The 16,167-nt window shown below is 38.7% G+C and overlaps 2 protein-coding genes across 8 annotated transcripts in view; one reads left to right on the top strand and one right to left on the bottom strand.

The window, feature by feature from the left end:
- Window positions 1-16,167, top strand: part of LOC309656002 (uncharacterized protein) — a gene marked incomplete at its 5' end in the record, with an annotated part of 126,717 nt that overhangs the window by 31,799 nt on the left and 78,751 nt on the right. The window lies entirely within an intron of this gene.
- Window positions 13,100-16,167, bottom strand: part of PPP4R3A (protein phosphatase 4 regulatory subunit 3A) — a gene marked incomplete at its 5' end in the record, with an annotated part of 39,513 nt that continues 36,445 nt past the window's right edge. For 4 of the 7 annotated variants that reach the window (XM_082451251.1, XM_082451256.1, XM_082451254.1 and 1 more), the window contains one exon: window positions 14,748-15,480. In XM_082451251.1, the coding sequence (XP_082307377.1) occupies window positions 15,370-15,480 (111 nt within the window). In that variant the 3' untranslated portion in view covers window positions 14,748-15,369. Of the gene's footprint in view, window positions 13,346-14,747; window positions 15,481-15,949; window positions 16,091-16,167 lie in introns of those variants that run through there. The other 3 variants (XM_082451253.1, XM_082451252.1, XM_082451255.1) reach the window with 3 other exon arrangements.

The raw sequence follows: 16,167 nt of genomic DNA, 5'->3' as shown, positions 1-16,167 counted from the left end.
TGAAAAGACTATCCTTTCCCCATTGAGTGATCTAGGTATCTGTATTAATCAAGGTTCTTCAGAGAAGAAAACCAATAAGATGTGTATGTATCTGTACTTATGTCTATCTATAATATATAGAGAGAGACGGTGGGGAGAGAGAGAGGGAAAGAGTTATTTATTTTAAGGAATTGGCTCATGCAGTTTGGGAGCTGGCAAGTCCAAATGTTCAGGGCAGGCTAGCAGGCTTGAGACCCAAAGAAGAGTTGATGTTGCAGCTCAGGTCCAAAGACAGTCTGGAGACAGAACTCCCTCTTCCTGGGGGGACCTCAGTCTGTGTTCTCTTAAGGGCTTCAACTAATTGGATGAGGCCCACCCACATTGTAGAGGGTAATCTGCTTTACTCAAAGTCCACTGATTTAAATATTAATCTCATCTAAAAAATATTTTTACAGCAACATTCAGATGTTTAATGAAATCTCAGCATATCATGGCCTAGCTAAGTTGACACATACAATTAACCATCTCAAGTGTAACCCTTATCAACTTGGTACCCAAACACATCTCCTTAAACCATACTTGATCTCTGAATAAAGACAATAACAAGGTTATGCTTCCATCTAACATGGTAACAGATACTCTGCATACAACCAAGAATGTACTAATTCTTTCCCCAGAAAAGAATGCAAAGTCCTTGGGTGATACTCACTTTTCTCCTTGAAATCCTGTAACTTAAATACTATGATGCAGTTAACAACACTTAAATATATAAAGTCAGAACATTTTATGTTATGTGATAAGGGAATGAAGAAGGGGAAAAAACAGAGATAGTTGTGACATATATATACACACAAACATACACATGGACACACACGTAACAAAATAAGGAAGAAGTAAATATTCATGACCATTACAGGCCTCATTTTTGTAACTGGTCACATGGTAAGAGCTGGTATTTATAACTTTCTTCCTCCACTATCCATTTCATATACCCTTTGCCCTCAGCAAGTACCTCAGATGGCCATGGCTCTTTACCTTCATTAGTTGGGTGAGGTGACTCAAACCTTAATTCCTGAAGGATCCGGGCCATTAGAAGTCCTGCCTGAATTGTGTGGTAGTAGTTTTACATTGACTTTAATCACAGGGCATGGTAATACTAAGAGATGCCCTAAGGGCTCTCCTTTATTCCAGATACACTCTTCCTTACTTCCATTGTGGAGAAATAGTCCAATTTCTCCTAGGTAATCAGGATCAATCACCCCAGCCAGCACAGAACTCCCTTCTTTGCCTGTTGATTCAGAGGCATGAGGAGCCCAAAGTGGCCAAGTGGCAGTCTTAACTTACAGTTTAATGGAATCGTCCTCCCTTCGGAACTAAGACCTCTAGGCCAGCAGAGCATGAGGTTTTAGGGACAAGAAGCAAAATTTTGCTGGTGGGTCACTAGGGGTAATAGTGGTGCCATGCCCATTTCCAGCCCTTGATTGCTGGAGCCTTGAATCCTGGCTATTGGAAAAACAGCAAGTATTCAGATTCAGAGCATATATAGCTTGCTAGAGAACCTTGCCCCATCCCTACGTGGTACTGCTACCTAGCTGATGCTATAACTGAGTCTTCCAAAGGCCATTCCAACATCTTCTATCAAGCCAGCTGCTTCAGGATGGTGGGGAACATGGTCAGGCCACTGAGTTCCATGACCACGAGCCCATGCATTTACTTCATTTGCTGTGAAGTGAGTTCCTTGATCAGAAACAATGCTGTGTAAAGTCCCATGGTAGTTGACAAGGCATTCTACAAGACCACAGTTGGCAATTTTGGCAGACGCATTATGTGCAGGAAGGCAAATCTGTATCCAGAGTAAACGTCCATTCCAGCAGGAACAAAACCTTGCCCCTTCCATGGTGGAAGCTGTGCAGTATAATTAACCTACTACCAGGTAGGGAGCTGGCTGGTCATTCCAGAGAATGGTGCCATATCGGGGACTCCGTATTGGTGTCTGATGCTGGCAGATTGGACACTCAGCAGTGGCTGTAGCCAGGTTGACGTTGGTGTGTAGAAGTCCATGTTGCTGAGCCTGTGCATAACCTCCATCCCTGCCACCGTAGCCGCTCCACTGGGTGATGACACGGTTGACTGGGGAAAGAAGCTGACCGGTGTCCACAGAATGGGTCACCCTGTTCCCTTGATTAAAATCTCCCTCTGCCAAGGTCACTCTTGGTGAGCGTTCACGGGGGAAACAAATATCTTTGTGGCTTTTGCCCATTCATAGAGGTCTACCCACGTACCCCCTCCCAGACTTCCTTGTTACCAGTGCTCCAGTCACGTTCCTTCTGAGTCCCTGACCATCCAGCCACACCACTGGTTACAGCTCATGAACTGGTATATAATCACACACCTGGCCATTTCTCCTCCCGAGCAAAATGGACAGCTAGGTGCCCTGCTCGAAGGTCTGTCCACTGTGGGCATTTCCCTTCACGTGCTGTGTGTTGGCCTCTGCCCCCCAGATCCAGTGACCCCTGTTGCACCTAGATTGCCCGATTTAATTGCAGCAGCTCCCACCGAAATTCCTGACCTACAGAAAAGAATGATGGGTCACGCAGCTCTTCCAGGTGGCTGGGGCTCGGCTCACAGATTTCTTGGGTGTAGTGAAAGGTGTATCGTGTCCACCCAGGATGAGTTAGCAGATCTCAAATGACAGATGTCCCTAACATTCCTGTCTCCCTAAGCCTTCGGATCCTTCCCTCTGTAGTATCCCAAGGCAGGTCTGGCATTTCAGCTTCGTTTACTGTAGTCGCCTTTTGGTTCGGGTTTCAGCCAGCCAAACTGTTCGAACCGTGTTTAACCCCCTAAAGTACAACATTAAATACAGAATCTCTGCCTAGTGGAGCCCTATAAATAAATTCGGCTTGACCCACCTTCTTGTTCCTTCCACCATTTTCCCATACTCTAATATCCATTCCCACACACATTCCCCGGATTTCTGTATTAACTGGAAATATTATGTGGTCCTTTTTGGAATAGTGCACCTCCTCATAGGTCACACTTTTTACCCCACCTTGAGGAGACTGAAGGGACTTGAGTCTAGTTATAGATGTAGAAGCAAAGGGGAGGTGGGGTGTGGGCACTGAGGTGAGGCCGCAGGGTCTGGCAAGGCAGCTGCCGCAAGGGGGACCATTACAGCTTTCTCAGGCAAAGCAGGGTAATCTCCTTGGATAGGCTGGCAAAGAAGACTCATCGGAACTAAGGGGTTCTCCGCTCCCAGATTCGTCAGGATCTCTGCATATATCCCCATTCCAACTGTTGATGAAAATAATCAATAAACAGTCTATAATAGGAAGGGAAACGAGTTTTATCTGAGCCAAACTGAGGATTATAGCGTGGAAGGCAGCCTCTCAGATAACTGTGAGGAACTGCTGCAGAGGAGCATGGTTTTCAGCACAGTTTTATGTCTTGTCAGAATAAAGAACATCAGACAAGTCAGGGATACATTCCTTCAGGGTTTCAGAGAAAAACAGATCAGCACGTACCCAGCGAGTCAATATGGCCTTGGCACCTGGGAAGGGAGTCTTATCCTGGACCGGGGACCACCAGGGGCATCCCAAGAAGGGAGGCATTTAATCTTTATTTTTAACATGGACATTCTTTACTTCTGGTCAGTGTGCCCTTTTCTTTAATAATTAAAGCAGATGTACAGTGTATGCTTGACAGGCCACAAACAGGCTGTTTTAGTTAGCATAAAATTCAAGTTAACTCATGTATAAGCCAGAATGACTTCCCCATACCTCAATATGTGAAAATATCTTTTATCACAACTTTCAGGATCACATTGCTTCCCAATTGTATTAGTCTGCTTGGGCCCACATAACAAAATACCACAGACTGGGTAGCTTAAATAGCAGAAATGTATTTTCTCACAGTTCTGGAGACCAGAAGTTCAAGATCAGGGTGCCAGCAAATTTGAATTCTGGTGAGGGCTGTCTTCCTGGCTTACGGGTGGCCACCTTATGCTGTGGCCTCACATGGCCTTTCCTCTGCACAAGTGCAGAGAGCTTCGGTGTTTCTTCGTATAAAGACCAGCCCTATCAGATTAAGGACCTCCCCTTATGACCTCATTTAAGGTTAGTTACCTCCCTAGCTCCAAATAGTCACATTGGGGGTTAGGGCTTTAACATGTGAATTGTGAGGGGACACACTCTAGTCTACAACACCAGTCAATGCTCAGGCTTTAACAGTATATACCCTGTGAGGTTCAGAATTCAATCTGCATTGTAATTCAGCCACTCACAGCATGAAGTTCTGGGTTTTACTTTCTGCAGTGCTTGCTTTACAGCTATAGGAGATAAGGATCTCTTTCAGGCAGACATAGAGGCATTTGAGTCATTTACGTGGGGTTTGAACTGGAAATTTGAATCCCTGGGCTCATCCTTCTCTTTCCCTACTTTGTTCAGTGAAATTAGGAACAACCAGCCAATCTCATTACACTTGTTAGTTTGACCAAAAATGTTCCATGGTATCATATACATGATTGCCCAGAACCTTGCCTCTTACACATATTTGATTAGAAGGGTCCACTGGTGATATTTTGAATATTTCCATGCCACATCACACCATGGACTATTTGTGCTTTCTTTACTTCTGGAAATAGAGTCATTAGTGCCTTTAAGTCTAATCAGATTAGAGAACCAATTCCAGAAATCTCAGAACAAGTTAGAAAATTTATCCTTAAGATTCTGTTCTCTCGAATGACTCATAGTACCAAAACCTTTATTAGCTAGGTCTGCCTGTGGTAATGAAGTATCACAAATTAGGTGGCTTAAACACCACAAATTTATTTTCTCACAGTCCTGGAGGCTAGGTCCAAGATCATGGTGTCAGCAGGTTTGGTTTCTTCTGAGGCCTCTCTCCTTGGCTTAAAGATTGTTATCTTCCCTCTGTGTGTATCTGTGTCTGAGTTTCCTCTTCTTGTGAGGACACCAGTCATGTTGGATTTGGACTCACCCTAAAGCCTCATTTTAATTTAGTTACCTTTTGAAAGACCTAGACAGACACAATCTGAGATACTAGGGGTTAAGACTCTGACATATAGGTTTTGGGGGAACATAGTTCAGCCAATAACAGTATCCTTGTTGAAAGTCAGTTGACCATAGAGATGTGGTTTTATTCCTGAACTCTCAATTCTATTTCATTGATCTGTATTTCTATATATTAGTACCACACTCTCTTTTTTTAAAAAAATAAATTTATTTATTTATTTATTTATTTATTTATTTAGGCTGTGTTGGGTCTTTGTTGCTGTGCACGGGCTTTCTCTAGTTGTGGTGAGCGGGAGCTCCTCTTTGTTGCACTGCGCGGGCTTCTCATTGTGGTGGCTTCTCTTGTCGCGGAGCATGGGCTCTGGGCGCGTGGCCTTCAGTAGTTGCGGCACGCAGCCTCAGTAGTTGTGGCGCGCAGGCTCTAGAGCGCAGGCTCAGTAATTGTGGCGCACAGGCTTAGCTGCTCCGCGGCATATGGGATCTTCCTGGAGCAGGACTTGAACCTGTGTCCCCTGCATTGGCAGGAGGATTCTTAACCACTGCGCCACCAGGGAAGTCACAGTACCACACTCTCTTGATTATTGTTGCTTTCTAGTAAATTTTGAAATTTGGAAGTGTGTGTCCTCCTACTTTTTCTTTTTGAAGATTGTTTTAGCTATTTTGTGTCCCCTGCAATTCCATATACATTTTACAAGCTTTTCAGTTTGTACAAAGAAGTCAGGTGGGGATTCAGATAGGGATTGCATTGAATCTGTAGATCAGTTTGAAGAGCATTGCTATCTTAACACTATTGTCTTCCAATCCATAAGTGTAGGAGGTTTCTCCATTTATTTAGATCTTCTTTCTTTCTACAGTGTTTTATAGTTTTCAGGTTATAAACTCTGCTTTTCTTTTGTTAAATGTGTTCCTAATTTCACACGCTATTGTAAATGGAATTGTTTCCTTTGTTTCATTTTTGTATTCATTGCAAATGTATAGAAATACTATTGATTTTTGTTTATTGATTTTGTATCCTGAGACTTTGCTGAACCCATTTATTAGTTCTAATAATTTTATAGTGTATTTCTTAGTATTTTCTGTCTGTAATATTGTGTCATCTACAAATAGTTTTACTTTTTCCTTACCAATCTGGATACCTTTTATTTTCTTGCCTAATTGCCCTGGCTAGAACCTCCAGTACAATGTTGAATAGAAGTAACAAAAGCAGATATCCATGTCTTGTGTTTGATCTTAGGTGGAAAACATTCTTTCATCATTAAATATAATGTTAGCCGTAGGTTTTTTGTAGATGTCCTTTATCAGGTTGAGGAAGTTCCCTCCCCCCAGAGTGTTGAGTGTTTTATCATGGAAGAGGGTTGACTTTTGTCAAATGCTTTTTTCTGCATCTGTGACGATGATCATATAGGTTTTGTATTTTTTTCTTTTGATATGGTGTATTACATTGATTTTCAGATGGTAAACAACCACACATTCCTGGGATAAATCCCATTTAGTAATGGTGTCTAATTCTTTTTATTTGTTGCTAGATTCATTTCTTAGTATTTTGTTGAGAATTTTTATGACCATATGTGTAAGATACTGCTTTGTAGTTTTCTGGTGATGTCTTTGTCTGGATTTGGTATCAGGGAATAATGACCTCACAGAATGAGTCCTCTTCTGTTTTTTGGAAGAATTTGTAAAAAATTAGAGAATTCAGTTTTGAAACCATTTGGGCCATATGGCTTTTTTTTAATGGGTAGCTTTTTGGTCACTAATCCAATCTCTTCATGTATTATATAGATCTGTTCAAATTGTCTAGTTCTTTTTTATTATTGATATAATTGACATATGACATTATATTAGTTTCAGGTATAAAACATAATTATTCAATATTTGTATATATTGCAAAATGAGCACCACAATAAGTCTAGTGAACATCCATCACCCCACAGGTACAATTTGTTTTTTCTTGTGATAAGAACTTTGGAAGTTGCTAAGAGAGTAGATCTTAAAATATAATACAGTATTATTAACTATAGTCATCCTGCTCTACGTTACATTCTCATGATATTTATTTTATAACTGGAAGTTCGTAACTTTTGATCCCCTTCAACTATTTGCCCACCCTCCATCCCCCACCTTTGACAATCACCCATCTGTTCTCTGTATCTATGGATTTGGTTTGTTTTTATAAAATTCCACATATAAGTGATATCATACTTTGGCTTTCTTTGTCTACCTTATTTCACTTAGCATAATGCTTTCAAGGTCCATCCGTGTTGTTGCAAATGGCAAGATTTCCTTCTTTATGGCTGAATAATAATATCCATTGTATATATGTGCCACATTTTCTTTATCCATTCATTCATTGATGGACACGTAGGTTGCTTCCATGTCTTGGTTATTTGTAAATAATGTTGCAATGAATATGGAGGGGAGGGGCATATATCTTTTCAAGTTAGTGTTTGGTTTTTTTTGGATAAATACCCAGAAGTGGAATTGCTGGATCATATGGTAGTTCTATTTTTAATTTTTTGAGGAACCTTTATACAGTTTTCCATAGTGGCTGCACCAGTTTACATTCCCACCAACAGTGCACAAGGGTTCCCTTTTCTCCACATCCTTGCCAACTCCCTTTTCTCCACATCCTTGCCAACACTAGTTATCTCTTGTGCTTTTGGTAATAGCCATTCTAACATGATAATCACACTGTGGTTGTGATTTGCATTTCTCTGATGATTAGTGATGTTGACCACCTTTTCACCTGCCTGTTGTGATCTGTATGTCTTCTTTGGAAAGATGTCTATTCGGTCTTCTGCCCATTTTTTAATTGGATTATTTGGGTTTTGCTATTGAGTTGTATGAGTTCTTAATATATTTTGGATTAACCTTTTATCAGATACATGATTTGGAAATATTTTCTCCCATTTGGTTTTATTTCCTTTTCACTTTATTGATGGTTTCCTTTGCTGTGCAGAAGCTTTTTAGTTTGATGTAGTCCCACTTGTTTATTTTTGCTTCTGTTGCTTAATCCAAAAAGATCTTTGCCAAGACTGATGTCAAAGAGCTTAGTATCTGTTTTCTTCTAGGAGTTCTATGGTTTCAGATCTTATATTTAATTCTTTAATCCATTTTGAGTTTATTTTTGTGTATGGTGTAAGATAGTGGTCTACTTTCATTCTTTTGCTGGTGGCTGTCCAGTTTTCCCAACACCATTTATTGAAGAGACTATTCTTTCCCCATTCATTATATATTGACTCCTTTGTCATAAATTAATTGACTGTATATGTGTGGATTTACTTCTGGGCTGTCTGTACTATGTCATTTATCTATGTGTCTGTTTTTATGCCAATACCATACTGTTTTGATCACTCTAGCTTTGTAATATAGTTTGAAATCAGGACATATGATGCCTTTAGTTTTGTTCTTCTTTCTCGAGATTGCTTTGGCTATTCAGGGTCTTTGTGGTTCCATACAAATTTTAGGATTGTTTTTTCTATTTGTGAGACTGCCATTGGAATTTTGGTAGGGATTACAATGAATCTGTAGATTGCTTTGGGTAGTATGGACATTTTAACAATATTATTTATTCCAATCCATGAACATGGAATATCTTTCCATTCATTTGTTTTCAGTTTCTTTCATCAGTGTCTTAAAGTTTCTCGTGTATAGGTCTTTTACCTCCTTGGTTAAATTTATTCCTAGATATTTTACTCTTTGTGATGCAATTGTAAATGGAATTGTTTTTTAAATTTCTCGTTCCGATAATGTATTTGTATTTAGAAACACCACCAATTTCTGTATATTGATTTTGTTGCTGCAACTTTACTCAATTCGTTTATCAGTTCTAATTATTTTCTGATGGAATCTTTAGTTTTCTCTATATAATATCACCTGCCAATAGTGACAGTTATACTTTACTTTCCAATTTGGATGCCTCATTTCTTTTTCATGCCTAATTGTTATGGCTAAGATTTCCAATACAATGTTGAATAAAAATGGTTAGAGTGAGCATCCTTGTCCTGTTCCTGATCTTAGAAGAAAAGCTTTCAGCTTTTTATTATACCATTAGTATGAGGTTAGCTGTGGGCTTGTCATATATGGCCTTTATTATGATGAGGTACGTTCCCTCTGTACTCACTTTGTTAAGAGTTATCATAAATGGATGTTGAATTTTGTCAAATGCTTTTTCTTCATCTATTGAGATGATCATACGGTTTTTATCCTTCATTTTGTTAATGGGACTTATCACATTGACTTGCAGATGTTGAACCATCCTTGCACATCTGGAATAAATCCCATTTGACCATGGATATGATCTTTCTAATGTATTGTTGGATTTAGTTTGCTATTTTATTGAGGATTTTTGCATCTGTGTTTATCAGGGATATGGCCTATAATTTTCTTTTCTTGTGGCATCCATGTCTGGTTTTGGTATCAGGGTAATGCTAGCCTCATAAAATTAATTTAGAAGTGTTCTCTCCTCTTCTAAACTTTGGACAAGTTTGAGAAGGAATGGTATTAATTTTTTTAAAATGTTTGGTAGAATTCACTAGTGAACCCATCTGGTCCTGGACTTCTGTTTGTTGGGAGGTTTTTGATTACTGATTCAACCTCCTTACTAACAACTGGTCTGTTCAAACTTTTGTCTATTTCTTATTGAGTTATTTTATGTCTTGCTAGGAATTTGTCCGTTTCATCTAATTTATTGGCATAGTTATTCATAGTATTCCTTTGTAATCCTTTTCATTTCTGTAACAGTGTCCCAACCAAATATCTTGCATTTCTGATTTTAGTAATTTGAATCTTCTATTTTTCTTGGTCAGGCTACTGTTTCTGTGAACAACCGAGGGCATGTATTTTTTATCCTCCACTCCAATCAAGTCAGCCGCTTCCAGTAATGAAACTGCTTGTTTTCACAGCTGTCCTGCATTGGTAGAACTACCTAGCTGGTTGAGCTGAGGGAATAGTGGAAGATGGGCATGGGAGTAACCCCAGGCCAAAATGCCAGACTCTCACTTTTTAAAAAGAAGATTCTTGAACTCTTCTCAATTTGTTATATGCCTTTGGCTAATGTCCAGAGTCCTGAAATAGTTGGTTTTGACAATTTTACCTGGTTTTTAAATTATTTTGTGTGGGGCAGATTTGCCAAGCTCGTCATGTTGCCAGTCCTGAATGTACTATTTTTAACCAATATATTAGGTATCAATCCCCCACTGTATAGACTGAATTGACTCCTGAAAATGGATAGTTTTAAGTTTTAAAGACAAAATCATCATAGCCGTCTCCCTCCATATTTGGACTACATTAATATATTAAATAGCTACCATCTACTGAATATATACCTTTGGGATAGTTGCTTTATCTACACACACACACACACAGACACACATTCATTCTACAATCCTCACACTTGTAATGTTACTCCCATTACAGATGGGGAAACCAAGGCTTAAGGAACTTGTCTAAGGTCTCAGTAGCAGAGTAAGAATTCAAACTCAGGCCATTCTGACAATGCTATTGCAATTACACCTTGTCTCTGCAGCTTTACACCACTTTCTCCCAGGAAATTTGTTCTTGCTATCAGTTGGATTAATCAACATGTGTGGAGCACATATTGTGAGTTTCTTGAGTGCTCATTCAACCTCTTGTTCATTCCATTCCCAACCGCCACCCCCATTCTAGTCTTCCAATGTAGGTCCAAGAAGCACTTGAATTGGGAGGGCTTTGGGCAAAAGGTTTTCACTAATAACAATTCAAATCACATTCAGACCCTTTTTGAAAGCTACCCGAGAATTCTAAAAGCCAATTTTTTCTGGGCTCTTGGTTTTGTTGGGACATCTATGAGCCAGAGAACCATCTAGGAAGTTGTTAACAAAACATGTCATTATTTCCTCATCTTCTTCCAGAATAGTACTTTAGAAGGATGAGAAAACCTGAAGTAGCAATTCCTTTGTGAATTACACCAGCATTAAAGTAAAATTAATTGATCTGCTTCTTTTCTGCAAAACAGCAGAAACACATTCCTGTATAAGGTTATTTAATGCTAGAATGCAGTACTACAGTTTGAGTGATCATTCTTCAGGCTCTTTATCTAAAATGTTCTTTCAGAAATGAAGGAAATGCATCCCTTTTATCATTCTTGTGAAGTATCCATTGATTCTACATAGAAAATCTATCTACCCAACCAATCTACCTATATACCTAATCATCTAAATCTGGGCCTGCCTTCTAGGAACTCACACCCCAGGAAAAAGACCAAGATATAAAAGTTTAAGGGCATGAGATTCAATAAAATAAACATCAGACCAATAGATAAGTGGTTTGTGAAATCTACAGCTATGGCTAAGTCTAGCAATAAAAGGCAGGGGTCTGTACTTACAGGTGAAGAACTGTGACCAACAGACCAGTAAGAGAGTTAAAGAGTTAGTTAGAGATGCTGGAGCCCAGGATGAACAGACCAGGAAAGCTTAAGTAGAATTTTAGTAGTTGTTGAAATAACTTAAGATAGGCTAATCGTATGAACCAAAAATACCCCCTTGTGTTGTTAACCCTAAGGCTCAAAGGTATGAAGGACAGGACAGAGGTCTTGAGTCCTCCCTTTATATCCACAGAGGGAGTTTCATGGTCACGAATGAGTCAAACTTGACTGTGTAAGGGCATCAACTAAAAGACTTTCCCAGTCTCTATACTGCATGCACATTGCTCAGTCTTTCCTTTATTCATCCAATAAACATGTGGCGAGCCATCTGTGGGCTAGGTATCATGCTAGATACTAAGGATACAAAGTTGAAAAAGATATAACCCCTTCCTTCAAGGATGGAGTCCCAAGTATCAGGGGAACAATTCTGAATGATAAATATGAGTTCATCAGCAGGCAAGGCAAGAAAAGCATTCAGAGGGGCACATGACAGGTTAAGGCAGTCTTTCAGGGCACAGAACGACTGGATCAAGGACATATAAGTAATGTGGCTGGCTGGAATTTGGAAAGATGAGTACCCAAGATGGAACCCTAGTGAATCCCAGCATTTAAGAGGTAAAGTAGGGAGCTATCAAACAGTAGAAAGGTCAGTAATGTTAAAGCACATGATGTTAGAGAAGCCAAGAGAATAAGGTATCAAGAAGACAATGGATAGTAGCAAATGCTGCCTAAGTGTCAAGTAATATACAGATGGAGAGGGTCCACTGAATTTGCAGGTAGGATGTGACTTAGACCATGGTGGGAATATATGGAAATTAAGCCAATTTAGCATCATGTTGAAGAAATCACTGTGCCCTTTGAGTCCATGGAAGAACTCACCTAGGCGAGCAGAAAGGTCAAGGAAAGTTGTGTCTCCAACCAGAGTTATTTTAAGGACCAAGACATCTGACTCCAACAGTTAGGACGTTTATCTATTTGAAGAGAGCCTCTCTACAGTTTCCTTTCAAAAGAGCCAAGAAGAAGCATTAAGGCCAAAGAGAAAAATCAGACTGATTTAGCACTGAGCACAAACACTGATGATTGCCCCATTTCTTCATGCATCAATGTCCCACTATAATGGTAGACAACAATCCATCCCATAAAAATGTTTCTATAATTCTCTTGCTCAAAATGGATGTTATGGCAGAAAAAGTTTCCTTGTATAGAAGAATTTTGAAGGTCCTAAATTTTCCCCCAAAGGGATTTTGACAATGCTGTTTAAACAAAGTCATTCATGGTGAATACTAGAAATAGGTTGAGAACATAAAGTTATCCACTTAAAGAAATCTTCCAGTGTAAACTCCTTGCTGTTCTAATCTTGCAAGCTTTACAAAGGCCACTGCTTAAATAAAGAATAAAAACCGAGGACTGTCCCCCCTGCTCCATGTCTCCCCTTCATTTCCAAATTCACAAAACTGACTTGCACATTGGTGCTCCAGAGAAAATGACATGCAGGATCTGAGTACAATCAGGCATAGAAAACCCATCAGGCTTCATTCTATCAAAAAAAATGCCAGGGTAGCATTTCTGGACAAGATGGGATGTCAGGGTGTTTTCTGTAGCAATTACAGATATTTTTCAGCAATTGCTAGGTAATCACTCTGAGAAGTGAAATTTTTCATTTTAAAATGAGCAAAAGAACCAACAGGTATCATTAAAATATGTATTTACATCATTATATTCACATCGGTTATCAAAATAGTATTTATACTTCAAAGTGTGGAATTCTGAGTCAGTCAGACGGAACTGTGTCAATTCAAGTGTTGTGTTTCTAGCAATTTATTGCTAATAGTCTTCCTCCATGAAACAAGCAGCTGTTTAGACTTTTCTCCTATTGTAGCAGCATGTGTGAAGTTCCGCTTCAGTAACCCATCTGTCCATCAATGAAAGGGCATCCCTTAAATGTTGAAGGCCAATAGTTAGTATCTTTTTTTTTAATATACTGGACCACAAGTCATGAAAACAAGAGATGGTTCTTCCCACTACCCAAGAACCCCCAGAAGACCAAGACAAATACATGTTCCATGAGTCAATCAGAAAGGTCAGTTTAAACTGTATGTTTAAGGCACAAACATTTCACATGGGACTTTCTAGGTAATAAAGGAAGACATAATATAATTAACTTACATCCTATTTTCTGTTCTCTTTATTTGCAAGATAAGTTGATTAAAATTAATTGCCAGAACTTGTGACCCAGAAGTAGCTCTATACTGTAGTGAAATACACTTAAACTCTTACAGTTAATAACGCACCCAAAGTTTCATTTAAAAAAAAAATTAGCCAACAATAAGACTTTTCATGACTGACTGTAGCAAGTTGTTGCTTTCTGGTTTTCTATGCAACTATTCCATATAACCTTGTTTTTGGTATCACAATGTACTGAGGGCTAAGCAAAAGAGGAGCTAAGGTAGAAGCACACAGTGCTTGCTAGATTATCCAGTTAAAGTATATGATACTTAAAATAGTATCCTTTTACTAGATATGAATTTTTATTCACATTTGCAAATACATTCTTCAGTAAGTTCTAAAATCTTCACTTTTTTAAAAAGTGAAGGTATGTGGAATTGAGATATTTATTTTCATTTCCTTAAAAGAATTTTAGCACACCTAAGACAATAAAAAGAACCTATTTAAACATACTGTTTTAATGAAGTGGTATCTGATGGTCCTCTGACCAGGTATTTATTTAGGAACCACCGCTTACAACTCCAACTGGTATTCCAAAGGGAGTAGTTAAAAAAAAGAAAAAAGAAAAATACAACTAATACAATTTCTCTTACTCTTCACTTTTTTTATTACTCAAAAGTCAAATACGTTATTTTTAAATTATTCATCCTCAATTTTGATTTAATGTACCATCATTTCCCCAAGATATGAAATTTCAGAATCTCTTTGGAATACTAATTTCATGTTTCTAGGTTTAACAAAACTGCTGAAATTTTAAATTCCACTCTATTTCCCTGAATTCTCAAGACAGTTGCTGATGTAAATTTTAATATAAAATATTTAGTCACAAAATAGTATTGCTTTTTGTATGCACATAGTTGTAAGATTACTTTGCTTTTGTCAATAAAAACTATACCATCTTTCATAAAACTCTAAACAAATTTAAGAACTGTGATGGAGAACAAAAATTACACATGGTAAAACAGGTACCAGCACAACATTAGGTTATATTACATCAAAAAAATTTTTAATGGTCCCAAATATATATACTCAACAACTAAGCATACACTCAGGAGAAAAAAAAATCAAAAACAAAATGAAACAAAAAAAATTATGACACAAATGACCACATCTAGAATTCCACTCAATCTTTAATCAAGTAGGGACAAATCCCCACTTTAAAAAAAAATCTGCAGTTTGAAGGGCAAAGGGAACAGATAAAAAAGAGGAAACTTCATATTCGCCCCTCCCCCAACGAGGTTTTTCCAAACCTGCTGTAGCTTGACTAAAATGTTCAGAATGTGCGATTTTAAAGGCAGGTCTCTTTATACAAAGAAACTGCTGGCATTCTTCTTAACTAGTGAAGAATTAGGGCAGAAAAGCCTATTCTTCTGAGTGAGTCTCAAACATGGTCCGAGAAAGCATATTCTGATTGTAGCAACTGACCAGTCAATCCAGAGTTCCACTTACAAAACCCCTGCCCTGTTGGCTTTTTGTTTCCATTTCCTTCCCTGAGAAAAGGGCAATGTGTGGTCCAAGCTGGAGACCTCAAAGGTGTAAGTCAGTCTTCCCCCTAAATGTATAATTATCCCCTCCTCCTGCTCCACTGAATTGGCACTTGATGAGCAGAAGTCAAGTGTGCGAGCTGATCTGTGTCAGTCATTCACAAGAGACCACTGCTTTGTTATAGATTTTGTAGTGGGGAGGGGTAGAGAACCAGTTTTCTCAACAGGTACTGATCACAGGCAGTTGCCATTATGACTCAAACTTTGCTTTCTTTGACAAAGGGAGCGTGTCTTCCTTGTCTTCGTCCTCATCATCATCCTCATCATCATCAGGATAATCTACCAGACCCACGAGGCCTCCCTGTTCAGAAATAAGGATTATTTTAAGAAAACACTACATTTTCAAATACATATGTCTTAAGCCTGGGTAAAGGATATACCCCCCACCCCAGTATACTAACTGGTTATTTCTGGGAGGTGAGATTGTATGCAGCTGAAGTTCATTACATATTTCCCAAGTTTTCCATGATAAAATTTTAAGCAGTTTATGATCCTTGCGAAACACCCAGGAGATAAACACTAATTACTGAATTTAAAATTCAAAACTTAAGTTTTAAGACTTTATGCATTAAAAAAATTTTCTTTAACAGAGTCTAAACAGCATCAAAATTAAAACCACAGAAAATAAACAGACCACTAGAAATGAGGGTAGACAGACTATCAAGGCTAGGCAAGTGACTCTGCCCTGTCCCTTCCTCATTACTCCGTCCAGGCTTCCTCTCAGCCCTGCTCCGTCACCGGAAGCCACTGCAGCTCACTTTAGTCCTCACTTTAGTCCTGACGCAGATCAATGAATTCCACATGCCAGTCTGTTAACTGCTAGTCCGGGGAAACATAAGGCGGCCAAAAGAATTGGTTTTTTCTGAGATTATGTCTTTCCTACATTTTTGGTGGTAAAATTTTGATCCTTCCTAAATGAAATGTTAGTGATAGTAGACAGTTAATTCTTTTTTATAAACCTTGCTTGACAAAATTAAGTTAGGAGTGT

This window comes from Balaenoptera physalus, assembly GCF_965194825.1.
Source record: "Balaenoptera physalus genome assembly, chromosome: 2".
In the NCBI taxonomy this organism is placed as follows: Eukaryota; Metazoa; Chordata; class Mammalia; order Artiodactyla; family Balaenopteridae; genus Balaenoptera; species Balaenoptera physalus.
This window is presented reverse-complemented; position numbering and strand designations above follow the sequence as displayed.